The sequence below is a fragment of the Paralichthys olivaceus genome, chromosome 5 (genome assembly GCF_024713975.1).
Source record: "Paralichthys olivaceus isolate ysfri-2021 chromosome 5, ASM2471397v2, whole genome shotgun sequence".
Lineage (NCBI taxonomy): Eukaryota > Metazoa > Chordata > Actinopteri > Pleuronectiformes > Paralichthyidae > Paralichthys > Paralichthys olivaceus.
Window position 1 is genome coordinate 11,108,549 of NC_091097.1, and position 27,942 is coordinate 11,136,490.

The following is a 27,942-nucleotide window of genomic DNA, read 5'->3' on the forward strand; positions in this document are numbered from 1 at the left end:
AGCTGCAGTGACGCGCTCTGCACGTCCCCGACGAAAGACCTACGCGTGACGTCACCGACAACGAGAGGTGTTCAGGATCCTCGGAGAGAAAGATCCCGCGCGCCCTGGCAACCTGATAAACCCAGGTAAACGCCGTTGTTTCCAACATTATTCTGCCAGCCATGTTGTCGCAGCGAACCGAGCGAGTTGACGGCAAGAAACACGGTCACAGTGGCGTAAAGGGCTCAGATAACGCTGATGTCCGGCGCCCACTGAGACCGTTCACTTGCACGGCGGCCTGTTCTGGCTAGCTAGCTTGCTAGCTAAAGCTAGTTGGCAGTTGTCTGTCCAAAGACACAATAATCGCACCTCCATTGTGTCTGTCTGACAACCCTCGCCTGTCTCACCCACCGCTGGCCAAAACTACGCTGGAAGTGGCCCCAAAAATGCTGCTACGACCACCGAGCTGGGCATCTAGTGCTAGTTTGCTCGTCGACTGTCTTGTGTTGTGGGAGACGGTGAAGCCGTCACGGCGATGATGGCGCACACTCAGACTGGGGCTATTATCTGAGAATGCAGCCAGTGGAGCAGATAACAAGAATAGAAATCTAATGTCCAAAGCTCGCTTCCATGATCTCTGAAACTGGAATATCCGTTTCTTTGTACGCTCTTGCTTCCTCTGTGCACTGCACGGACGTCCATTACGACACCCAGGCAATAATCTATGCCCTGTGGCCTAACGTCAGGATCTTGGCTCCTCGACGATGGTCGCTGGCCAGCAGTCATTACTTTGCAGTTTATCGTTGTATTCATCACATCTGGTAATGATCCCTGTGGCGGACAGATGTGTTTGGGTTGTGTGTGTGTGACTAACGTGACTGGGTGTTACAGACACAAAGCAGTGGCATTCAGCCGACTGATGTGTTCAAACAGATTACTCATGCATAGGCCCGTTACTTAGCGCACAGTCCCTGCTGAGCACTGCTCTTTTACATGTATGAATGGTGTATTTCAATCATAACCATTGGCCCCGTCTATAACAGCTGGAAGCCTCACGTGTAACAACATAGAGGTTTATCCAAAGACAGACTATCAGGACTGCAGTCACATGCCTGCTTGAATAGGTTTTATTAAAAGTGCACAAAGACTGAAGCATTTTAAAGCTCCAGGTTTTACAGTAACTGGATACCAAAGTTTTCTATTGTTATAATTTCAAAAGAATGTTCCTAGATAAATGTAAACAACTGCTCCATAAGTTCCTAGAGCAATTTGAGCGTTCACAGATACACAGTAGATCAGACATCTGCACAGCTGAACTGTGCCTGCATATCTCAAACAACAACACACTATGATTTTAATTTTCCAATTTGTAACTTATCAATTACCCAAAACATTAAAGAATGTCTTTTGCCAGCCAGGAAAATGTGCACGTGTGCTGCTTCATCTACACCTTTTCTGTGTAATCACGCTCGCATTGTTTTGACTCACAGGCGAGTACACATTGTACATGCAAAGTGAATAGCAACTTGTTAATCAAAACTATTTTAGTAGAGTAATCAATATGACAAAGTAGCTGTCTGGACTTCAGTGAGTAGTCAGCTGTTTGTTTGGCAGCCGGCTCTAATGGAAAGCTTTGGATGTGGATTTTGTCTGGCTGTGATTTTGGTCATTATAATTTCCTGTTGTAAAGGAAATATTTTCTTCCCCCCGTTGCTTCTTTTTCCTATTTTTGAAATTCCTTTTTTGGTTCTGTTCTCTCTGCGTTAGTTGCCATGGTAACATCATCCTTGGCCCAGTTGTGAATGACCTCTGAATGAAAAGGAGAGTGTGGTCTTGGAACAAATGAGCAAGCCATCAAAGTCTATTTCAGTGTGTATGGGCTTATGTGCTTCATTTATCACTCGAATCACTGGAATGATGAGACTTACTACAACCATGGCACTGCTACTACTGCGAAAAACATCTCTCCATCCATATTAAAACAGAGCATCATTGTCATACATTGGCATATTGGGATGTTAAAGTCATTACAGACTATTATTTGATACTAATGGCTTTTTACATAATATCTATATTGATATTATGTTTCACATTTAATGTAATTAGCCAGTCAAATGTCTATCACTGGTTCCCACTCTTCAAAGTTACAAATGGTAGTGGATGGCATACCATCTGTACACAAATGAGACATTGTCTTCATGTCACAATGCACTCCTGCATGCGAGACCGAAGATAATGTGATAGTAATGAATTAAATGAAAACAGCAAGCCAAAGATGAAAGAGAAATTAGCAAAATGAGTATAGACCAGAATGATAGAGCGATGCAGATTTCAAACTTGAAGACAGGACTTGAGAGGACTGTCCAACAAAACAAATCAAAACAGCAAGTAGACCCTCCCTAATTTTCTGCTCCATTTATACCCTCAAGACCATTGATATTAAACATTACCTTTCTGTAACATTCATTTATAAATATGATACAAAGCTGTTTCCAATATTGTTTATACATTGTGGTACGTTGATACAGTCCAGTTGTACTCATAAGACACAACTCAGAAACCTGCAGCAAACTTTCTCACACCATGCAACAATGTTGTCACACATTGACATGGTGCCAGTCAATTGAATTCAACAAGATGTCACAACCAAATGCAATTTGGCATTTTATATGATGCACAGCTTTGTTGAGCAGAAGAGGGCACTAGTTGCATATGCTGCTGATAATTACCCTATTGGAGGCTGTCAGTGGTGGGCTCAACTGGTGCAGTGTGAGATAAATTATTCTGTTTCTGTCATGCTTGATGCCTGATACAAAGACTGACGATTAGAAGTCGAAAAAAAGATGAGTGCTTGCAATCTTCTGCTAAAGTAGGATGAAATGTGTGGCATTTGAGATGCCAACAAAGAGGATCCCCCAGGAGACCGAAACAGGATATGTGTGTGGATACATTTTGGGGGAGGATGTTATGTTTGAGGAGCAAACCAAAACTGCATCACAGTTAGACCATACGCCTTCAATCATACACTAATGTAAGCTATTTTTAAAAATCCCCAACACCATTTAATACGTTTTGAACTGCTTAAAATATCCAAAGGGATAGTGTGACTGTCTTGATTATTGTTGTCGTCTGTCATAAAGAGGTGACAGCTTTTATTTGTGTTAATTTTTTTATAATAAATGCAAAATCGATAGTTAAATCATTGATCATATATTCATTTTCAAAATAACTTAGAATCGTCTGAAAAGCTCAAAGTAAAAATATTCATGGAACTGCTATTTTTGTATTTCTCTTATTTTGTAGGTAAACTTGCTTAATGCCACAATTTCCTAGAAAGACAAATATTAACAAATGCAACAGGCTCAATTCCCTGCACTTGCTCATGCAACACACACATACCTGTAGTGTTGTCAACTAACATTAATTGATATATTAAAAGAGAAATTTAATGCATTTTAAAAATCCAGAGATGGTCACTTTGTGCAGAAAAAGGTCCCACTGCTATAAATGACTAAAGACTAACAATATGCTGTCATTATTTGTAAAAGGATACATTCAGAGTATAATCCAATGTTTGTCTTCTAATACTTAAGTTCAGCAAAACCACTATCGTGCACCCTTGTTAAGTACAATGCTCTTATACGTTGGTGGACAATTTAGAAATTAATGGTAAAAATCAAAGAAGCAGCAGAAACCTGGACTTTTAGTCTTTAGTATCAGTCGAAGCTTTTTGGTCCAAATATTAAGTCTCAAGTTTAAGCTAATTTAAAATATTTTTTTATTCAAGCTTAAGAAAGCTCCCTCTAGATCAAGGGTGGAGAACCATAGTCTGCTGCTTTACCATTTGAATCTTGATAACATCCTTCAATGGCAATTCTAAATTACACACACTAACCTCCCTACTGCGATGGCTGGAAGTGCTTCTCTTTAATGATGCACCTGATCTCAGACATTGGTGATGAATAATGCTAATACAAGCTGGTTTTTCAGGTTTTGGTCAATCTTGAGTCTTCAGTGGAGTTACATGCAGCCAAAGAACTGAATTTCTGATCGTATAAGACAGAGTTTGGACTTTTAAAATGCATGTAAACACCTTAGTCGGATCTACATCGGTAAAAAAAGAACCATAACGGAAAAGAACACCTAGATAAGTCGTTCATTGTCTGCATTCTAACGCCATGTATACTCAGCCATCGTATCTAAATCGAATTTTGCATTCTGCGCATGCTCGAGAATTTCCGCCGGGGCTTTCACCCGGAAGTGGAAGGAGATGGCTCTGGTAACAAATAGTAGTGTTGTTGTCGAAAAAAACAACGACACCATGGCGTCGACAAGATCAACAACTCACTTCTGGAAGGACAAGGTGATCCGGTTCATTCATAGTTTGTTGTTGCTGTGACGTAAGGTCAACCGGAAGTGGCTCTGCAACCACTTGTTGAAAGGGCTAAAGCGCCACATAGCGTAGCAGATTCAGCCATGCACCGGCCACTCATTGGATTCTCTGAACAGCATATATACTCAGACAAGTGACAGCGGTTCGTTCAGTGACAAAATCGGTATATGGTTTAATCGTATCAAGCTATCCCGTGTATACGTACTGAGTGTCAAGAAGAGCAACTCTCTGTCCCGAAAGAGATCAGACTTCAGTGTGTGTCTCCTCAGAACGTGAAAATCTTCTTGTTATACAGCACATGCAGGTTATAGATCTTGAGTAGAGGGATGTTGGATTTAGTTTGGATGTCAGGCACATCAGCTGGCTCCACATTAAACATTTTTGTTTACTTTTCATGTCCTAAAACTTTGTGCACATTCAGCAGCACATTCAAATGCCGTTGGAGGTTTCAGCTTCTCGTCTATTAGTCAGCTCACTACAAAACTAACCTGAAAGACATGGTCTCTGTCAGAATGCAGTCTAATGAACGCTGCTTGTTGGACACCTAAAGTCCTCCCAAGAGCAGTTACTTAATCCAGTGGCAATTTTCCTTTTAACTCATCCAGTTTAGCTGCATGTTTCCAATGGCGATGATAACTGGTTTCCTTTGAAACTGTTACATTCTGCTTGTGTTTTTCTTGACAGTCACTATGCTGCTTGTCAGTGGTGACAATAGGCGACAGAGACGGCAAAGTGCTACACATGCTTGTTACGGTGTCCGGTAGGGATGAAAGATTACCGGTTTTACTGTATAGTCTGGTAAAATTCCTGACGGTTATTTGTAATGTTTAATCTTTTTAATAACCATGATGATTCTGTTGATACTGTCCAGCTTCAACCAAAGTCAGCAAGTTTTCAAGATGCAGGCATAGCATTTTCTTTCCACATGGTGGAGGGAGTGGCAGGCAGGTGTGGGCTGTAACAGCAGGAGAAGTGTTAGTTATCTCTGGCCTTTGCTAACAAATGCAAACATCCACTGTCTCCACATTACATGCCCACAACAAACGCTGATATTTTGTCCTGACTGTAACATTTGGAGTTAAAATCTGCACTTACCAGTTGTCGCCCTTTGCTAAATATTGAAAATACTATCATCATTTTTATTGATTATATATATTTTGCTTATATATAGTTCAGTAATTTTTGAACTTTTACAGCACATTTCAACAATACCGCAATACTTCTGATAACCGTGATAGTTTTGGACACTATAATCGTGATGTAAAATTTTAACACTATTTCCTCTCTAGTATCTGTGTAGTTGATTGATTGAAATTTTATGGATGTAAAAGGCAAGTTTTTCTAACTACAGAAGCATTCTTCTTTAAATCCAGGTAATGCTAAAAAAACAAACAGGCTTCGGTTGTTATTTTCAACCAAGTATCCCTTTCACCCCCCCCCCCCCCCCCCCACACACACACACACACACACACACACACACAAAACTGAATATATAGAAGTGCATGCTACACCATGTCAAGTTGGCAAATTGCCTGTTCTCTATTTTCTCCTCTCCTGGGTCCCTGTAGATTCTGGCTGCTCCAGCGCTCTGATGATTAATGGAAGCGCCCTCAGACTTTCCCGCAGTCTCATCTCTGTGTGTACCGGTGCCTCTTCCTCCGACCCAACCCCCAGTCTAAATGCAGCAACTCTCTACTTCGCTTTCCATCTTCTTCACACTCTCATCCCTACCTCCTTCCTTCTCTGTGTCTGAAAACCATCTCCCCCCACCCATCCAGTGACAGGGCCATCGTCTTGGCCGACTCTGAATTGCTGTAGGTCAGAGCTTTGTCACTCTGGCAGCTGCTGTATTGTCTCTGGGAATAGTACATATGGCACGTGGACAGGGAAGTGGGTCTGCAAGGACGCTGTCAGTGTCTGGCTTCAGCACAGTGTAGCTGCAGCCTGTTTTGTTAGGGAATACAGACATTGTGCATCTCTATCAACAGTTACTTGGCCAGGGAAAAATATTTTATGGTTTAGGAAACCTTAAGTCATGAAATGTCAAATATCCACTCACTTACCCAAGAGTTTGGATTCTCACGCATGCACCAGCACTTCTGAATTTTGGTTATTATGGTATAAACATTTTACTTGTGTTTACCTGGTCAACTAAAAATCAGATTTTTGATCACATACGTCAAGATTAATATGCAAAATTAAAGTAATACAAGTATTAAACTATTACTGAGTGATGTAGGAAATAAGTCAGTTTATTTGATCAAAAGAGTTCTGTACTTGCTGCTGATGGCGCTGCATTCACTGTACTACCATGAACATAATAACCGGAGACTGCTGTGCTACAGGAGGGGACAGCGGGTGGTCACACTATTTTGAACTGTTTCTGTCACACTCTGTGATCACTTAGATTTTCCTTCGTGTTTCCAGCTGTTGACCTGTACACTGACCTACCTTATGTCCAGATTATTCATGAGCTTACCTGACATTTTCCCTATAATCAGGGTGGGTTTACTATAAAAGTTGCTTCAAACTTTCAGAAATATTTTAATTATTTGAGCTGTGCTGCAAAAATCATTAGTCTTCCAATAGATTTGCTGATGTGGTCACTTTTTAACCTCTAATCAAGTTCTTGAATTCGATTTGATTTGGAGATGCTGGTGTGTATGGGACTGCTGAGTTTGTTGTACAGATCTGATCCATTATCATATCCGCTCTCCTCAACAGTTTGTAGAATAATAACATCTTTTGTATTTGAGTAGCCCAGCCTCAAAATGAAATGTGTATGAGGAGAGGTGCAGTGCAGATAAGGGAGTCCTTAAATTGGTGGGGGAAGGCATGTACAAGATCACTCTTAAGAGAGGAGGGTGGGTGGGGGGATGGGCATGATGAAATGGACGGAGGAAAAGACAAGAGGGGGGTGGGGTGTTAAAGGTGTAACAGAGGGAGAGCGAGAGGAGAGAGCAAGGACCTCAAGCTATTGATGGGGAAAGAGGGGAGGGGTGGAATGAGCAAGCGCGTAGGAGGGAGGGAGGGGTGTGTGGGCTGAGGCTTCGCTGAATGAGGAAGCAGCAGAGCCATTTTTACTGTTGAGTAACTGCATGCTGGTGTGCTAGTGCTAGGGAGAGGGTGAGGGAGCGAGCAAGGGGAACAAAGTGCTCCTCCGGGATCTTATCGGAGCCTTCTCCCTTCTCTCGCCTTCCTCTCTGTACACCGCCTGCTTGTTTCCATTTAAGTTGGGGAGGCCCTGGAGAGGATACACAATGGAGCGAAGAGCCTGTGGCAACTGGGCCGTTGTACTGCTGAGAGGGGGATGGGGTAGAGAGAGGACCGGTTCACACAGCTAACACAGCCTGCTGGCTGTAGGCTTCCTCAGCCTCTCCTCCCCTCCTGGACCTACTGTTTCCAGGCTGGGGCCTTTTTCCTGGAAACAGCCACCCCCAAACTCTGCTTGGACTACACTAAGGATTACTCACCATGTTCTGTGGGATTTTAGTATACATACTGGAGCCTGAAGAATAAATCTCTCCTGTGTTTTGGATGAGAGAAAAGGAAAAACAAACTTCTGTGTAATTCTTTCGAGCCTTTTTTGTTTTTTGGTTTCTGTTTCTGTTTAGTGGAGTTCATAAATGGATTACAAGATGCACGCCAAGTCAAACGATTTGCTGGATTTTCAGAAACTGGACGCCCTTCTGGAAAAAATTGCACATTCAGTCTCTGTGAAAAGGTAATACTATCTGGTGAGGTAGACTCTCCTAAAAAGTGTTCAAATATTTAACACAGTTACTGCGTTCTTTACAAATATCTGTAGAATCTATACATACATGGTTTCAAACTTAAGGAGAAGCCTGAATGAAAGACAGCCTGCAGTTATTTTCTCAAGATTATCATGTGGTTAGCAGCACTATCTCTAGTTTTACACCACCCCGCTCAATAATCTTGTTTGGAAGTATGTCCTCTGTGTTGTGTGTAGAGAATAGTATCGTTATCCAGATTTCAGCTAGAAGCCATGAACCTACCACCCGGTGAGAGAGGGGGGTGTGGGGGAAGGGGGAAAAGGAAGAAGGGGGTTGTGTGTGTGGCAGTTGTAGAAATGTCTCCTGATTCCTGGTAGGGGCTGGCTTGCTTTTCCCAAGTATCTGAAGTTAAACTTGAGAGAGCCACCATGAATCTTGCCCCTTCCTGTTATAATGTCTCTGACTCATGGTTTGACCCTTTGAGTCACTTTGTGTGCTCATGCACTGACTCATATTTAAAGTGCTTGTTATCTGTGAGGGAAACTTCTATGAGTTTGCAACCCTTCACTTAATTATTTCTGGTTTAAATACCCATTACTCAGAAGTAAACAAAGACCCTAATTGTGGTTCTATGTCATTTATCTAGTGGGGCAAGCCAAGTAGTATAGGTCTTGCGTGGTAAGAATCCAAAACAAGGATTTGTATCCATCGAGAAAAACATTGTGCACCGGCCAAGAAGTGTTGGAGTGTTACCATAGAAACCTTTGCAACATTTGTTTTTTCTCATAGCGAAGTTTTATAGGTAGTTAAAGAGCCAATAGACCAATCATACATCATATGATAAAAGGTTGTTCTGAGAAATGTGGAGCGTGTATGTCACCCAAGTGCATATAAGACATACTTTTACTCATAAAATTGCTGGTAATTATGATCATATAATTTCTCACTGTTTAAGACTATGCTAATAGTAGATTTGGACTCAGAGTAAGTACACACATAATTGAGTTTAAAGGCAGAAAGTAGAGGAATTACTTTTTTTAATTGAACTTTAAAAGATCACCACAGTGATGAATAATAAATCATCAAAGCTCAAAATAAATACGCAAATTATATTCATCAGTGCTTTAATGACACTGGTGCTTATTTTACCAGCATATTGATATGAACAATACAATTAACCAACACTAGTATTTTGGTTACTAAATTAATTCTGCTCCAGCTTGGCCTGTCGTTCATTATTCAGATGATGTGTAATTTTAAGCATTTTCCAGCATTACTGCAGAGCATATGACCCAAGGCTTTGACACACTTGAGTCGATAGCCTGCCTTCAGAGGCCACTGGGTCATAGTTGAAGGTCAGTCCCCTGTTCATTGCCTACAATTTCCGGTGGGGTAGGTACTGTTAGCATAAGTTGGTCCCTATTGGGTTCCGTGTAGACAATTGGCATGATGAATCAGCAGTGAAAGGCAGCTTGTTATTTTGCTCCCTGTACCAATTCTTTTCTTTTTCCGCTTAGAAGGCCCAAGGCTTTCAATACAACATCATCACAAAGCCGCTTCATAACTTGGTGTTCTAGTCACATGAAAAACACGTTATGCTGTGTCCTCATCATAGCTTCTGATCACAGTTGTTTATGGTGTTGCTTTGAGTAACTAGCTGCAGAAAACAATCTGGTAACTGTCCTAATTTGCACAATGGTATTGAAGTTTTCCTTGATCATTCAAGTTTTAAACTGTGATAAATCAATCATCTTTTATCAGTGTTGTAGAACTTCTTAATTTTTTTAATGCTTTCTTATGACATATTTTTACATCTACATGTTAAGTCAGTTTGAGACTGACCTGTATTCACCTCAATGGTGTTCTTCAGGAAAACAAAACTGAAACAGAAATACATGTACAAAGATACCAATGAGTAAGCATCAGTGTAATCAATACATGGTGATGTATTAGACATGTTAGTATCGAGTGGAGCTACTCTCTGGAGTAGGGTTGAAGGTGGTTTTATGAAGGTGAATAGGCGAGCTGTGGTGTTCTTAGCCTTGTCATTGTGGTCCAATTAATTATTTATGCCTTTGCTTTCAGGCAAAAACAGGCCATCATTTCACAAGTTGAATCTAGACCAACAGTTTTGCCTAAAATTGACCCCTTCCCTGCCTCAACACATATGAATGATTAATAGTTTACCTAAATGGGGATGAAGACATCTTTCTATTATGTCCCCCCCCCATTCAATCAAGAATGATCAATGGAAGGTTGCGCACAGGACCATTACCGTCTCCATTTACGTACTTCCATAGTCACATCGGCTATTTTGAGTGCATAAATGTATACATTCACACCGACATTTATGCAGTGTACTTGAAGTACAGATGTGACATAAGAAAAATTTGAATGCTGAACACTTCTCACCGTTAATGCTAATGCAGTTAAAGAGGAGGGACCGCCAGCATGTTTTTAAATTTGAAACTGGCAACCTATTGTCAGTGCTGATGCTGCCATAATTTCTATGTTGCATGTAGAAGTTCAACTGTAAGTAATGGAAGCACCCAATAGACATTTTGGCAAGTTGTATTCTTGGTCACATGTAGCGATCATCATTTCCAGTTTGTGGCCTGCAGAGTTGTTTGATTTGGGACAACACTGCCCTGTCAGAATTCATGCACTATGCCAGTAGGTACACTGTATACACATGCTACATGTGGGTGTACTGACTGAAGTATCTGACTGGAGACACAGCATAGATTTTCTGGTGTGAGATGTGCATCCCCCACCCCAGTAACCAGAGCCACTTCCTCCTGAAAAAACATTCCACAGCAGTCTGCAGTGATGTATGTCCAGGTTAAAGGTCAACTATTATTCCAGATCTTAGAGCCATGTAGGACATGGAGCAGCAGGAAGTGGACCTTTTGATTGACCTCTGTTGGGGGCTTCTTCTGACTTGATTAGTCTCACATGCCAACATTGTTCTTGCACCAGGACAGCAGCTCATTGAGACTGAGTTCTACTAATTTATCATGTGGACTGGTTGAATGTGACGTCACTATTGATGTCAACATAAAGTAATACTCAAGCTCTGAATGAAGGCAAAATTCATCATATAAACCGGCAATGCTATTTATTGTAGTGAAATGTTGAGGATCTACGTTTGTGAATATTTAGATTGAATATAACAAATACTTATGAAATGTTGACTTTTATTAGGGTTCTTGACCTGACCACAATGGTTACTGCACCCATACGTGCCTGCTCTTAAGGTCAGACTTTCTTGGGAGACAAAATTCTACAGAGAGTTGAAGTTTTCAGTACGAAATATCCCAAATTGGTCAAAAGGTTTCCTGGTATTTGTCTTGAATTTACCAAGAGGTCAGTTTTGCTTACATTTTATAGACTGAATAATTGATCAGTTGAAAACAAACAACAAAAATCCATACTTGTAGGTTGACAATTCAACTACAAGAGAGATCAACTATAAAGAGATAAACTCAACGGGTTCCCTTTCAATTGTACAAAGTTGAAATTAAAAGAACAAAACATTACGTAAATCTTGGCTATGTTAGTCTTCCTGTCTAATCAAGCATTACATACCAAGTCATCATAAGCCAAACCACTGCATTGTAATCATCAATTACACTATAATCTCCATATTTCTTAATAATCTATGCCAACGAAATGCAAGCAGAAATGCTATCAAGGATGGTTAAGCTCTTGTTACAAAGATGAATGTGGTTACTTCTTAAGAATGTTTAGGTGTAGGCTTTGTGTTCCAGATACTTGTATTTTTATTGGGAGTCATAAAAACTATTTATACAATCAAATGTTTTTGAGATGTTAAGACAGAATGGATAGCATTGTTCTGAGGAGCGTCTCACAAAAACAGTATTTGTCTAGTGAACTTGAACTATGTAATCTAATAGCTGGAACGTGTGTCCTCTTTCACGGATTGTCTAGCACTTAATTCTCAAATGACTTTTCGTTGCATGGAAGACAGAGTGAGAAAAGTATGAGATTCATAGTAAAGTATTACAACTCGTGCAACACTACAGCTTCCCTGCGTTAGTGTGCGCGTGAGAAAGACTAGGAACTCAAGGCCAAGTTGCTATCAGCAGCACCACAAGATAAACTACAGGGACATCTGACAACATTTTTGATGTATGCCTAAACCTCAGTTGTCTGAATTCTTATGCATTGCACCTGTGTCCGTGTTCTCAAAAGTTTGTTTACACTTCTGGTTGTTGCATTGCTGTAAGTGTCACTAACTATCGCTGTGAGTGTGCTTGACGCTGATGCTAATGAGCTGCTCAAGACCATCTGGCAGTGTTTGTGTGTGTGTATGTGTGTATGTATGACTAGACTTTGCTCCATGCAGCCCTGAAGGCCAGTTGGAAAAGGCTCATGTTGTGGCTACCTTATTTGACTTAGCCCTTGTAGAAGACTTTAGTGCTGGCTCCAGATCTGTTAATGTGTCTGTCTCATGCCCTTAAAAGCCCTGATCGTACCTGCCTGTAATCATGGTAAATGCTGTCTCACCTCAGACTTTTAAGATATTGTACACAATTATAGCAATGATAAGTAATTGAAAGATTGCCACTGCCCATTGGAGACATTATATGCTATTCCAAAACAGCTTGATACTATGAATGAATAGATCAATTGGAAATACTCTTCAATGTCTATGCAGAACAAATAATTTGTATATGATTATTATCTTGAACCCTGCAGTATCCTTCACATTAATTTTTAACTAAAGACACTATATGTAGCTAACACATTTTTTAGAACTGAAACAGGAACACTCTTTACAGTGGTAGTCTATATTGAGTAATCTCTAGTTGCAGATTTTTCATGTGAATATGCAGAATCTGTTGGCAAGGGATTTTGAGGAGGGAAGCCATCTGGTTTCTGTTTCTAGTTTGACCGATTTTGTTTGAGCAGGCTTTGGTTGCCCCGCAGGTAAACAGTCTGGGAGGAGAGCAAAAGATATGGAATACATTGACTGAAATGTATATGCCTTCACAAGCAGAAAACAGTTGATAGAAATTAGCCAAAATATCATATGGACCTTAAACACCTACTAAAATGGATCAGTGATTGTGTTTTATGTGGAAAAACTTGTGTGTTAAAAGAAACTAGTCGGACTGTTTTGACCAGGATATATTGGCTATTGCCTCTAGAGGCTAATTCATAATCGGACAATATCTGCTTTCAGACATCCACCGAACCTCTGAAAACAGTCATTAAAATGTTCTGCGCCTTGTGCCACGGTATGTCTGTGGGTTTGGTCCTGACGCAGTTTGTTACCCTCTTCCTGTTCTATTGTTATGAGAAAATCATCATTCATTTAATCTGTGAGTGGTCATATGTTTTGACTCATGTTTATATGTAGAGACAGAAATGTCAAGAAATGTGGATTTCCATTGTTTTCATCGTCATTAAATTATTTAACACCATCCTTATCCTCCAGTTTTGCCAAAGAGAACTTCCTTATATCAGGCTACGTTGGTGTGTAGCTATTTATGATTGTAAGCATGACGTGTTTGCAATGGGGGAAGGTTATTCATGTTAATCTTATATCCGACTTCCTCTTAACTCACACAAATGTTGTTATTCTAGTTTGGCCTGGTTCATTATTTTGAAAACACTAAATTAAAATTTACTGTCGTGTTCTTATTGTTAACCAAGGATAGTTTTTTGCAGCGCTAATTAATAAAAACCTCTCTCTAGAAAGTCCAGGACAATCTGGTGCTTATACAGTTAAGTAGATAGTTTAATTTGGATTACCTTCTATATAACTGTTTTCATATCTTTTACAAGCAGTGATAAGTTTTGATAGATCTGTCAGTGAAGGCTGGTAGAAACACCATCAGTTGAAGCTGTCTAATGCTGACTCTTAGGGCGTTTTCACATCTACCTTGTTTGGTCCGGACCATCAGACTTTTCAGTTTAGTTTGAACCAAAACAGATGTGAAAGGTGCCTCGGCCCTGTTCCAGACCAAAATCTAGTCCAGCCAAAAGAGGTGGTCTTGTTCCTAATCAAATTGATCCACAGTTTGGTTTGTTTGCAGTGTAACATTAGTTTTTGAATAGTTTGGACTATCAAACCCATTGCAGGAAGCTGAGACAGTTTTAAACTATACAAGAACAAAAAGAAGCAGATTAAAAGATTGCCTACTGTCCTCACCCCCCAAAACCAATCAATATCAAGTATAGGCAGAAGTAGACCACGTACGCAATGATACCAAGACGTATGTATGCCATAGAATCGTCTTTAGTTTGCTCCCTAAATGGCAATGTGAAACCAAAACTATCTAAATCTAATATTCACAATGTAACAAATACATGAACATGGTATTTATTAAAAACACAACTTCATTAGTTCTTAACTGAGTCAACATGCTGTTTTTATACAAAGCACCTGTGAATCAACTGCAGTGGCACACTTAATGTGTTCAGAGCAAATCACAGTTAAGCAAATATTGATAAAACTGCGTTTGCACTGCTCTTATACTCGTCACATACAAAATAACTTTCATTCCTTTGTCTAAAGATATGGAAGCTCAGTGACAGAGTCAGACATGTTTTCTTTTTCTAGTTTTTGAGAAATATTTTTCATAGAGTTCACCTCATGTCAAGTGTTGAAATACCTGGCTTGTAGCAGACAGGGCTATGATGTGGGCGTTAGTGAGTGGGTTTTCAAAGGTGTGGTTCCAGCTCCTTTTATATGAGAGTTTGCTATGTTCTTCATCGTCTATAACAGTGAATAAAATACCTACAGATTTAACAGTGTTACTCTAAAGGCCTAACCTTGGCCTTTGAAAAATTATGAATGCCAAATTCTCTCTAGTTTTGACATTTGGAAGCTTAAAAAATTATTGAGGAGACTATTGTCAGATTGATCAGTAATGAAAATAGCTGTGAGCTGCAGCTCTATATTTGTTCAGTCTGTAAAGCAAATCCAGGAAAGCTATTGAAGCATTTTCTCAGCAATGTTACACCCGTATAGAGCATGTGCACCAGTTTGTGCTTGTTTATTTTGGTCTCTTATTCGAGAAGTTAGTTTGCTTTAAGCCACACTTTAAGTATCATTTGTGCTGGACTACGGTCCATGTTGGACTGTTTCTTTTCATGTTTTGTCATTCAGCATATTGGTCAGTTAGTCAGATTCTCCACTGTGTGCCTTGGGGAGGCCAAGGCAGCGATCATGTGGTGTACAAACTGCTTCTCTCTTCTCAGAAAGTGACTCAACAGGAATGTGATTAATCACAGATCTATAGTGGAGTGTGTTTATCTTCATGGGCCTTTTGTGGGGGTGGGCTTCTGTGTGTGACTAATTGAGACACATGTCCAACCCTATAATCAACATTAGTTTCGAAGCCTTCAATTTTTTTCTTGATTATTATCCTTGTTGTCTTAACAGCCTTTGTGTGTATCTTGAATGTGATGTCCCTAACTACATGGGAGAAGACATTATCTCGGACTGAGCGCTGCGTGGTGGAACACGCAGTCCCTCAGCTGTCAGATGACGCTAACCACCCACCCTCATACCACCCCCCCTGCCACTCTCCACCCTTATACGCCCACATCCCTAAACACTCCCAGGTCCCCAGACCAAAAGGAATGACAAAGATCCTGGAAGGGCATACAAATGCGAGACCTAAACTTTAACAAGCTCTTGACTCTTCTGATTAGAGAGAAGATTTTGTATCAGTTTTCAATATCAGTAAATAGATAACGGTATTTGAGGTTGTAATTAATGATTGTGAGCTTCATGTGCACGTAATAAACCAAACAGATAAATTAATAACGGAATTAATCATCTGCATTGATAATTGTAGTTTACAGGTATTATTATTATTTAATTTTTGCAGCGCACTTACAATAACCAAGGTATCAGAGGTCTACTTAACTATGCTAAATGATTCCTATAGAATTTTTGACTCTGTTCATGACAATTAAAGTTATATCTTATTGTGGGCTGTTTACACACATGCTAACAGTGTGTTCTTTTCTGTCTTTAGAGAGTCCAGCGAGGAGTGCAATGGGATCAGCAGTGCTCTGTCAGTGGAGTCTGTGCCGGGGCCAAGACTGAACTGGTGTCCTGCCAACACCACTACCCCTGCCCCAGCTCCAGCTCCCGCTCCGGGGCACGAGCCCATGCTCAACCCTCTCAGAATGGGGGACGGCCTGGACGCAGCGCAGATGTCGGGCGGCAGCAGCAGTCAGGGGCAGGCCCAGTCCTCGGGTAACCCCCCACCCCCCGAGTGCATCAGTCCCGACAGGCCAAAGCGCCAGACCAATCAACTGCAGTTTCTGCTCAAGGTGGTGGTGAAGTCCCTGTGGAAGCACCAGTTTGCCTGGCCCTTTCATGCACCAGTGGATGCAGTCAAACTCAACCTGCCTGTGAGTATTCATCACCCTCTGTGCTTCATACCTCAAAACATAGTCTGCATCACATACAAATTCTCACCAGCTTTACTGCATCTACACATTCCAGCTGAACATTTAAAGTATATGTTTCAAATAGGTCAATTTACAGTTATTGCTCTCTGCAGAACAACTCTCTCCTCCATGTGGTTATATATAACCATAACCAATACAAATATATTTGTTTGAGATATCAGGGCTCATTTCTTTCAAGATAAAGCTAAATAGTAGCAACAATTCCAGTATTATAAAAAAATGGGCATTGATATACCTGTGTTTTTTAATGTTAATGTTATTAACATTAAGACAGTAAATTTATGCAAAACTCTCAGACAAGCTTTGTGATTTTTGATTTGTGTTCTGCTTATACAGTCAAGTCAATGTTATTTACATAGCCTAATAAGACATTTCAAACAGCATTCTGTACATGTGTTGATTTCATCATTTCACTGACACCATTAAGATTGAATTCAATGTTAATGTATGCATTATAGAATGTTGTCAAATTTAAATGAGTCACTTCAGTTAATTGTAAAATGGATCATACATAACTTTTGTAATTGCTGAAGAAAAAACAATTAGAGAGATGCATTTTTTTACTTTCAAGATTTTTAAAGCTAACTTCAAATCCAATCATAGCAGCTTCATAATGTCGCAAGAGATTGTCACATTATTGAAAAAGGAATTAAACAAAATAAACCTTCTTGAAATACTTAATAATAATATATGCAACCTTTTCAGGACTACTACACAATAATAAAAATTCCTATGGACATGGGAACAATCAAGAGAAGGCTTGAGAACAGTTACTACTTGAATGCCCAAGAATGTATCCAAGACTTCAACACAATGTTTACCAACTGCTACATATACAACAAGGTAAGTTGTACCCTGGAACCTGTATTATCACCAAGTGCTCAAGATCCTGATATGCCTCTACTTTTGCTAAGAGTGTTTGTCTCCCCCTACAGCCTGGAGATGACATAGTCCTAATGGCTGAGTCTCTAGAGAAGGTTTTCCTCCAGAAGATCACAGAAATGCCTCAGGAAGAAACTGAGATCGTCGTCATGACGGGGAAAGGACGTGGGCGGGGCAGGAGAGAGGGGGGTAGGTGACTTAACTATTGGTCGTAGCATATTTTGTTCTTTTTGTCGGCCTCTACAAGATTGGCTATTAATATTTGTTTTCTCATCAAGGCCTGAACTTGAAACCAGGGGCCATCATTGATCCTTCGTCCACGACTCCTCAAACCCGTGGTTTGTCAAACCTCTCAGTAGCACCGCAGATCAGAGGACCTGTGCAGGGCCCACCTTCACTACCTCCCCAGCCTTTGATGCAGGCCCACGTGCACCCAACGTTACCTAGCCACATGCCACAGCTCGGAGCTCCCTACTCCCTGGGCCAATCAGACTGTGCTCCTCAAGTTCCCATCATGACTTCTGTGCCTCCCCCTACTCAGACCTCCCTGCCTCCAGCATCCATCCAGAACACTGCCCCCATGCTGCAGAACCCTGTTACCATGACCAAAGTGAGTGTGACACAGGAAAATGTGCTTCGGCAGGTGGTCTAGTTTTGATTTTGTAAGATAATTTAAGACGCAGTCTTCATTTCAGTCCTGAGATAAAAAGTCCATGTTACTTTTAGTGAAGTTTAATAAACATCACCCTTGCGTATTTTTAGTCTTCAGTTGACTTAAACTGGACGTTTCAGTCTAGACTTACTATAATGTAATCCTTTACCTCGACATAGAAAAACTGTCACGATAAAAAGAAACCTTGTAAAACAGCCCTGCAGTAAGTTGAACCCTTACATGTTCAGATTTCTCAACAAGTCACAGAAATAAAGGTTGACAAACAGGTTAATCGTAGTTTTCATGAACATAATTAAAAACATTTTTAAATAAATTCGAGAGCATTAAAAAGATGTGGCTTGGGTTGGCATCACCATTAATTTCTGTCCTTGTCGTCTTTTCCCCATCTCTGTGCTTTCTTGATATTCACTACTATCCAGCAAAGAAAGAGCCAGAAAAGGAAAGCAGACACTACAACGCCCACAGCCAATGACCAACTCAGTGAATCTTCGCCAGCAGAGTCCAAATCTGGGAAGACGTTACCCAGGCGAGAGAGCGCCAGACCTACAAAACTAATTAAGAAGGAGGCCCCAGACTCTCAGCATCACATAGGCATGGGTATCGGACTGAGCGGACCAAGTGGAGGTCATAGCCCCAAACCACAAGATCAACTGGGATATTGTGCTAGCTTGGTTAGGGATATGCTGTCAAAGAAACATGCTGCCTACGCCTGGCCATTCTACAAACCCGTTGATGTGGATGCACTTGGACTACATGATTATCACGATATAATCAAACATCCCATGGACCTAAGCTCCATCAAGGTGTGGTGAAGACAGCATAGTCGGTCCAGTGTACTATCAGTTATTAAAGAGAGTGGACTTGTGGCATGGCAAGTAATTCATATCCTTGATGTGTTTAATAGGCAAAGCTGGAGAACAGGCAATACCGGGAACCCCAGGAGTTTGCTGCTGATGTACGATTAATGTTTTCCAACTGCTACAAATATAACCCACCAGACCATGAGGTGGTAGCTATGGCACGCAAACTACAGGTAAATATTGCCTTACGTGCAAATAGTGTTACTGTTTAATAACAAAAAGATCAGGCAGTTCATCTCTGTAGAGTTTAATTCATCTCAAAACCTCCACTCGAAGAGAAGCTTGGCCAAACTCCAGTGCTGTTTTAGAGTCTTGTATTATTATTATCCATTGATTATTCTTTGTAAAATACAAATGTAACATGTATTTATTTATACTATTTATAACAGTTTGTCTAGTTTTCTGTTGAAAAATAAATCAACTCAACCACAGGTTTGCTCCATTTGTTTTCACAGCCATAGTCTTAGCATATCCTTCTCATTTCCAACTTAGTGATTTGCCACATATTTTCAGATATTATCTTTCTCAATGGGTAATTAGAGGCAGCGTATTCATATACAAAGCACACAGACAACTTGCCTACAAACTCAACAACCTAGAAATACAAAAAAATAGAAATGGCCAACATAGTGCAATACACAAAGGAACAAGTTGCGTCAACAAAAAAAAGTTGTGGTTTCTTTTGAGTCTATACCTACAAACATACACAGCCTTTTGCTAAATTTGTTTATTTTCATTTTCCAGGATGTCTTTGAGATGCGTTTCGCCAAGATGCCGGATGAACCTGAGAGCAAACCTCTGGTGTCTGCCCCAGCTCCTACACTTCACCATCCTGCCCCTGTTAAGCCCCCGCCTCCTTTGGCCCACGTCGCCTCATCTTCAGACAGTTCCAGTGACTCATCTTCTGAGTCTGAGTCTTCCACAGATGACTCCGAAGAGGAGAGAGCCCAGAGGTTGGCTGAGCTCCAGGAACAGGTCAGTAATCACAGAAGGTTCAGAGTCGCGGCATATTTGTGGTCCAGCCCTTGTTATCCTTTGTTGAGAACTGGTCTCTTCCATTGATACAGTTGAAAGCTGTGCATGAGCAGCTGGCTGCCCTGTCTCAACCACAAGTCAGCAAACCAAAGAGAAAAGAGAAGGAGAAGAAAGAGAAGAAAAAAGAGAAGCATAAGAAGAAAGGAAGCATGCCTAGCCTTGTGGATGAAATCCAGGATACTATACCTGTTTCGCAGCTCTCTAAGAAGAACAAGACGAGTAACAATAACAAAGAGGTTGTTTCCAAGAAGAAACACAGGTGGGTTTTATACATTCTCCATGTTAGGCTGTCAGTTCAAGCAGCTGTTATCCATTTCTTTTGCTATCCGCTTGTTATTGCTCAATTCAGTCTGACCATACCTTACATGTTGGTAAATGTCATATTTTTGTTTTGCCTCTGTAGTAAAAAGGAAGGGATGAAAAGCAATCATCCACCCAATCTGCAGCCAGTTCCCAGCCTGGAAGATGACCTTGGGGCCGCTGGGTCATCGGCGTCAGGGGAAAAGTGCAAGCCCATGACATATGAGGAGAAAAGGCAATTAAGCTTGGACATCAACAAGCTTCCAGGTGACAAGCTTGGCCGCGTAGTACATATTATCCAGTCCAGAGAGCCCTCACTTAAAAACTCAAACCCTGATGAGATAGAGATTGACTTTGAGACGCTAAAGCCTTCGACTCTGCGCGAGCTGGAGAGATACGTTTCTTCCTGCCTCCGCAAGAAGAAAAAGGCTCCAGGTAAGTGACTATAGGAAATCAGCAAAGAGAGCACTCTGAGGTATAAATGTACAGTTGACTTATAAAAGACATGCATGAACACATTGTTGTTGTTTTGCAGTTGAGAAGAGTGTGGAGTCCATGGCTACCTCCAAAAAGACGGGATCTTCTTCAGAGAGCAGTGGCTCCAGCTCAGACAGCGAAGCAGAAGGGACAGGTAACAAATCTCAGATTTTACCACTCAAATGCCCCTAATCAAATTTAAAAAAAACACAAAGTGAGGTCACTTATCTTAATTTTGCTTTTTTTCAGGAATGATAAAACAGCAGAAAAAGAAGGGTCAGTCTATAAAGGAGGGGAAGAAGACGCATCTTCATGCACAGAGCGACCCTGCTCAGTCTGGGCTTCATTCCCAACCTCCAGGCCTTCAGCCGAGCAGTCAGATCAAGCACCATCAGCCACAGCATCAGCAGCCATCTCCTGCAGGCTTCATGGCTCCCCCTGTAGCTGCTCTGGAGTCTTCTCAGTTACTGGAGACTAGCTTCGAGTCCCTGCCATCTTTCAACCAGCCCCTCATGCATCTGCCTCACCACACAGGCAACTCTTCCTCACCTCCGCACCTCAATGCTCATTCTGCTGGCTCTGTGTCCCCCGAAACCCACCCCTTCCTTAACCAGCATCCCGTCCTCCCGTCTCCAGGTAAGGCTGTCCACAAGTGGTACTTAGATATTCATTGATTCTGAATGTGTAACTGCAGTACCTCTGACAGTAATGGCTCCTACCAAGTGAAGTATGACATTTTCAAAATGATCACATACTTTGTCAGCGTGAATACTTTCTTCAGATTTGGTACAAATATTCACTTGATTAGACTTGGACAAGATAGAGGTCACCATGGCCTCGTTGTTTCTAGTCTAACCAACAAACTAAAGTGAAAATTTTGAATGTGCAGAAAAATATGTTTGAACAAGGACAGATTACTCCGGTGGCTTATGCTCATTTCCACATGAGACCGTTTCAGCAGGATTTTCCTTAAATTTACTAAAACACTTTAGAATGAAGCAAATTAAACAGCCGTTTTTTTATAAACGCTGTTGAGGATCACCAAGTATTAACAATGCAATTTGTTTCTTCGCTGTGTGTAATTTTAGCCTTGCACAGTTCCATGCCTCAGCAGCCGTCTCGACCCAGTCACAAGGCAGCGCCTCTTCATCCTAAACTCCCTCAGCAGCAACAAGCAGCACCTCCTCCTCCTCAGCAGCAGCCAACCCTGCAACAGCATCCGCAACAACAACAACAACAACAACAGCAGCAGCAGCAGCAGCAGCTGCAGGTCCAGTCAGCAGCGCCACCACAGCATCAGCTCCCCTCTCAGATCCTTCACCCTCCTCAGCCTCTGCACCAACGGCCCATGTCCCCCCCAACACTTACACCCCAGGGCTTGCTGTCTTCTCAACCTCCTCAGATGCTGCTGGAGGATGATGAAGAACCAGGGTCTACAACGCCTTTGAACCAAGTACAGTTATACCTACAGCAGTTCCAGCAACCCCGTCAGCCCCAGCAGTCCATGCAGTCGCTCCAGGCGCAGGCTCGTCAGCAGCAGCAGCAGCAGCAGCAGCAGCAACAGCAACAACAACAACAACAACAACAACCGGCTCAGACTTCTCTCCTGCAGTCTGTCCAGGGACAATCTCAACTCTCATCTCAGGCGACGCTGCCTCCTCCCCAGCTCCCTGTTCAGTCCCAGGCACCTCCTGCACCATCACATCAGCCCCCACCCCAACAGATGCCTCTACTCCAGGCCCGCCACATGCAGCACACTCAGCAGCAGCAGCAACAGAGCTACCAGCAGGGTCCTGGACTAGCCGCTCAGTCTCTGGGATCGCAACACAAGGTGTCCATCTCTACCAACAAAGCACAGCAGATCATCCAGCAGCAGCAAGACCTGCCCTCGCCTCGCCCAACCAAGGCTGACCCTTACACAGGTGAGTCTGAGAAGATGACAGAAGTGTAGCTGGTGATAGAAGCAAAAAGTGTTTGCTGCACAAATGAATTCTGTTTCCTGAAGTTGGACGTTGTTCTGTTCTGCTGACAGGTCACATGAGGGACAACCCATCTCCTCTTATGATGCATTCCCCACAACTCCCCCAGTATCCTCCTGTGTCTCACCCATCTCCACCTCACAACATGCAGCCCAAAAAGGTGAGTTACATGCTCTGGTTGGACAAAACTATTTTTGTGGTGGTTTAGAGCAGGACCAACGTTGTGTCTCCATTTTCTTGCCTTGCAGCAGAGGGCCCCTGGGAGCCAAGGTGTGTTGAAGGAGGAGAAACTTGCTCCATCACCAGTGATGAGAGTAGAGTCTTTTAACCCTGCAATGAGACCAGACCATCACAAACACCCAGATAATAAGCCTTCTCAACCAGGCCACGGCCAACAGAGTGAGTACCAACATCTTCCTTAGACTTTCTGCATTTAAACATGTATAGAGAAGAAGCTGCACATGATATTGAAACCATGCTTCTGTGTATGTGTGTGTGTGAAGATGTGAAGTCCATGGACAGCTCGCGACCCGTCATCCGCTCCTCTGAGCCCAGTGGGCCTCCGCCCTCTCTGCAAGACAAGGATAAGTTCAAGCAGGAGTCCAAGGCGCCTGTTGCCCCCAAAAAAGTACAGGTGGGTGTCAGAGAAACACATTTCCTTCAACTCATTCAGTTTCTCTTTTTTAACTTTATAACATTGTATCTTGCAAGATGCTGGAGTTGATGACTGTGCGTCTGTGTGTGCTTTCCCAGGATGTGAAACTAAAGAACATGGGCTCATGGGCCAGTCTGGCACAGAAGTCCACGTCTACGCCCATGTCTGCAGTGAAATCATCGAGTGACAGTTTTGAGCAGTTCCGTCGTGTTGCTCGGGAGAAAGAGGAGAGAGAGAAAGCCCTGAAGGCCCAAGCTGAGCAGGCAGAAAAAGACCGGCTACGCAGAGAGCAGGACAAACTACGGTAAGGACGTCAAAAAGAAAGCCGGAGACATGATACACTGAAGTCTGCAATAGTTATCTTATCCCTGTTTTGTCCAGGTGACCTATCTGTCATCTCTGATCGCTGAAAGTCAATGTGATATGCCCCCTAGTGGCTGTATTGTAGGACCACAACAGCAGCTGAGAATAGATTTTAATTGAGGACTGCTGTTTCAGACATCAAAATATAAACCTGAGGAGATAATAATCTTTAACATACATCAGTTGTTGGGATTTCATGTTAGTGTATAAATGAGTGATTACTCTTCCTCAAGCCATTACATGTTTACAGTTTGCAGTTTTAATCATGTCTGAAACTAATGTTTTTAACAGCCCCCTTTATAGGCAGCAGCTGTTCAAGGTACTGAAATCACTGAGGGTCTTGATAATTAACCTCATGTTCCGTTTGCAAAGCTGAGGCTTACATCCAACCTTTAATTCTGAGATGCAGCTCAGGTTTTAACGTTATAATGGGTTTTGGTTTCCAGATGTTTTATTCGTGTGAGGCTGTTGAGACCTTTTTTGTTCCAATGGGCGAGATTTTAATATTTAAAGCAGAAATGGGGCTGCAAGAGAAAAGTGTTTTCCATCTGTTGTAACTGATACTCTACAGACTCTCTGTAGCTGCGTGAAACAAATCTTAGTTCGATTAGTGAACGTGCGTTAAAAAAAAGCTGATCAGAGTCAGATCTTTATTGCATTTAACATATTTCCAAATTTAGAAACTTAAGTTAAACGTGCCTGCACAGAGCTGTTCTATAGCTGTATGAGCGATTTTGAGTTTGTGGACTTGCTGTTTTATGTTTAGCCATTTTTCCTTTGAAACATCCAGAATGGCACCAGATGGAGCTTTAAGGATATCTCTTACTCAGTCACGAACCCCCCACAGCTACGTGTTTGATTTCACCTGGTGTAAATTATTGGTCTGAATGTTTTCCAGAGGTCGGGATGATGATGACGTCATGGAGCCGACCAGGAGGGTGCACGAGGAGCCACGCAGGCGCCTGGAGCAGCAGCACATTCAAGCCCCTACGCACCAACCACAACAACAACAACAACAACAACAACAGCAGCAGCAGCAGCCGCAGCAACAACAGCAGCAGGAGCCCCCGCCGACCGCCATTCAGCAGCCTCCTCAACCCCCCACACCGCCTCAGCCCGCCGCACAGAACCCGCTCGACCAACAGAGGGAGCTTGCACGCCGCCGAGAGCAGGAGAGGAGGAGGCGAGAAGCGGTGAGATGATTGTATTTTAACATTCTGTTGTTTAATGTGAAACTAATTATTATTAATTACAAAAGAAGGAGAAATGTGAGAGATATGCACCATCGGAGAAGAGTTCAGTTTGAAGACATACAGCAGCGTAACGATCATATTTACATGAAGGTGTGTGAGCTCTGACTTCATGAATGTAAAGGAAATGCTCTGGTTTGTCTTGTCTCCCCAGATGGTAGCGACTATTGACATGAATTTCCAAAGTGACTTAATGGCTATCTTTGAGGAGAACCTGTTTTGAGGAGAGGAGCACCTGAAACGTAACTGCAAAAAAAAAAAGAGAAAAAAAAGGATTCCCTCGAGGGGAGGGGAGAATAAAACTTGGAGGATTAACACTTCGTCTAAAGTGAGATTTGATGAACCACGCATCACAGAGGGACACGGACTGAGTTTAGACGTGACGGACGCTCGGACGCTCGGCCGCTGGATGGGAAGATCACAGCTCACGGGGATAGTCTCATTGTTCTGGATGTAATTTTTCCCGGGGAATTCCTGCGCGGCGTCTCACAGCAAGAGAGGAAAGGACCCCCGCCGGCACAGTTGCCTTTGTCACACTTGCTTCTCACAGTGTGCGTGGTCGCAAACAATAATCGCAGGAGTAAAGACAATAACTATGAATATGCTCTGATAATGTACTGACAGACTGTGCAGAGGTGTTTTGAAACTGCCAGATGTCCGAGGTGATGAAGAGGACTGGTCTGTTTTGTTTGTTGTACGTGAACACATGAATGGTTGGAGTGGAGGGAGGGGGGGGGAGCAACTTCCATACTGTAAATCCTGTATATTTCTCAGTGGAGAAGGTACACTTTGCCTTACACCTCTTTCCTAAACAGACCATTATGTTCTGTGGCCTGCACACATGGACAAACCAATAACATTTAAAAAGCAGGAGTAGGAGCAGTGCAGACCTTTTTCATCATGTAGTATCTACTGTAAAGAAGTATTTTCTTATACTACAATAACTGTTTATTTTTTTTTCCTCTCTGAATCTTCACACCAACACACTCCGCCACTTATGTCTATGCCAAACAACCCCATTATCTTCTATTACTTGTCCTAAAACATGATCAGTAGTTGGTGGGGGATAAAAACCCCTGCGTATATGCATCAATCATAGTTCCAGTGAGGATTTTATCAGACACAGAATCATTTGAAGATTTTAATCTTGCCTTGTATTTCTTATTTAAAGCCGCAACAGGAAATCGTTAGCAGAAGAGTAGAAAGGTCCGGTTGTATTCTGAGTTTTAGTTGAAATTTAATTTCACTACGAGTCTTGCACCGTTATTTGTATTACACTTTTAGACATGATGTTGGAAAGGTTCATATCATTGGCTTGTCCGCAGCAGTCACACTAGCAGAAGTCAGGAAGAGAGGGGACGAGGAGCCCCTTGCTGTCGCGAGCGCTCTGACCTCACCGCGCGGTTTTTTCGATCACATGTCAACAAGCGGAGCGTTCGCGGCAGGGAGGGGACAATCGGGGATAAAAACAAACACTCGCCACCTTTCTGTACACGTGAATGAGGTTAGTAAAGAAAAGTTGAAGGGAGAAAGAACTTCTGGTTAGTTTTCGCATGGAGGCGTCACCACGGGCACAGTGTCGACAGTACAAAATAAAAAGACAAAACAATTATGAAAATCACAAATCGGAAAACGCTGAAAAAACTGTTTTGATTTATATATTTGTTCTTGTTCGATAATAGTGGATGTGAGTTCTAATTCTGTTCTTGGAGATGTCGTTTGGAGCACGGATGGTTTGAAATTTGAACGCATCTCGTCCTCTCCACTCGTCTCTTATGGTGTTTTTCTCCAGTGCCTGTATTGTATTGCAATTCTCGTTGGCTTATATTACACTTTGAGGGGGTTAAGAAGGGGGCGAGTCAGGAATTGGGGGGGTGTAATATTTGACTGGGGAGGGAGATTTTTGAAAGAGTTTGTGTAAAAAAATAAAAGGAAATAAAAAAAGGAAAAGACAGCATTTTATATTTTACCCGTTGTCAATATTCGGGTTTTAAATTTAGTTTTAGCTGGACTTCTATGAGTGTACACACCTGACAACTACTTTCTCATTTTGTTCAATCAGCAGATTTTAGATAGAGATGTTTCAGCATTGCCACACTAGCGTTTGAGTCTGGTCTGTGAGTGTGACTGTGTAAATTTGGACGATTGTGTGACTGTGTGTTATTGTTATTCTTTTTTTTTTTTAAGTGTGTGGTACAAGGAGGTATGTTCCGCAGTGTAGATAAGCATTCTATTGAGGAGGAGGAGAAACAGATGAACAGTACTTCAGGAGAATTTGTTTTTGTGCTTAAGTCACCTTTTTTTAATTTCTATTAAGTCCACCATATACAAATATATAATTTTTATTATTAGGCTGGTTTTAAAAGGGTAAAAAAAAAAAAAAACTTCATTCCTGTTTAGCCTTTTTTTTTTTTTCACAGTAACTGTTGGACATTATGTGCCATGAGTTCTACCGAGAATGTGCTGACCCGCAGCTCAGCCCAGAGTTTGCTTTATTCAGGTATTTTATTTTGTGTTACATGTGTTCTGTTTGGGGGGTTTTGTTCAAACCTTTTCCTCGATTATCGTTTGGTATGTGAGTGGTCTATCGAGGTTCCTGATCTGTTATAAGTCTGTTATGATCATTGAATAAACTCATTTCTTTTATAGAAAATAAAAAATAAACGAAAAATGTTTTGTCTCTGTTTTAATTCGATGCCTCTGGTGGAAATGCAATGTCACTCACAAGCTCTCGGATTCTCAATCAGCAGATTCTTAAGAGGGAGCAGCTCTTTTTAAATATTTCAGTACATTTCACACAGGAGAACCTGGAAGAAACATAACAGCTTCATTTTAAGTACTGGAATAACTTGAGCCATTAATTAAAATTAATATTTTGATTTAAGGAAAAAAAATAACAATA

At 41.7% G+C, this 27,942-nt stretch overlaps 1 protein-coding gene across 2 annotated transcripts; it reads left to right on the forward strand.

The window, feature by feature from the left end:
* Positions 1–27,711, forward strand: brd4 (bromodomain containing 4). 2 transcript variants are annotated; one of them, XM_020094354.2, is made up of 19 exons: positions 1–125; positions 16,125–16,506; positions 17,272–17,409; positions 17,502–17,637; positions 17,727–18,058; positions 18,541–18,924; positions 19,026–19,154; positions 19,726–19,956; positions 20,049–20,275; positions 20,420–20,751; positions 20,852–20,947; positions 21,043–21,429; positions 21,882–22,715; positions 22,826–22,932; positions 23,021–23,171; positions 23,276–23,406; positions 23,526–23,731; positions 24,689–24,983; positions 25,195–27,711. In XM_020094354.2, exons 2-19 carry the CDS (start codon positions 16,261–16,263, stop codon positions 25,261–25,263), a joined length of 4,431 nt encoding a protein of 1,476 aa, XP_019949913.2. In that variant the 5' UTR covers positions 1–125; positions 16,125–16,260; the 3' UTR covers positions 25,264–27,711. The 2 variants fall into 2 exon arrangements, with proteins under 2 accessions (XP_019949913.2, XP_019949911.2); XM_020094352.2 differs by lacking the exon at positions 1–125 and adding an exon at positions 7,443–8,096.
* The last annotated feature ends 231 nt before the right edge of the window (positions 27,712–27,942 follow it).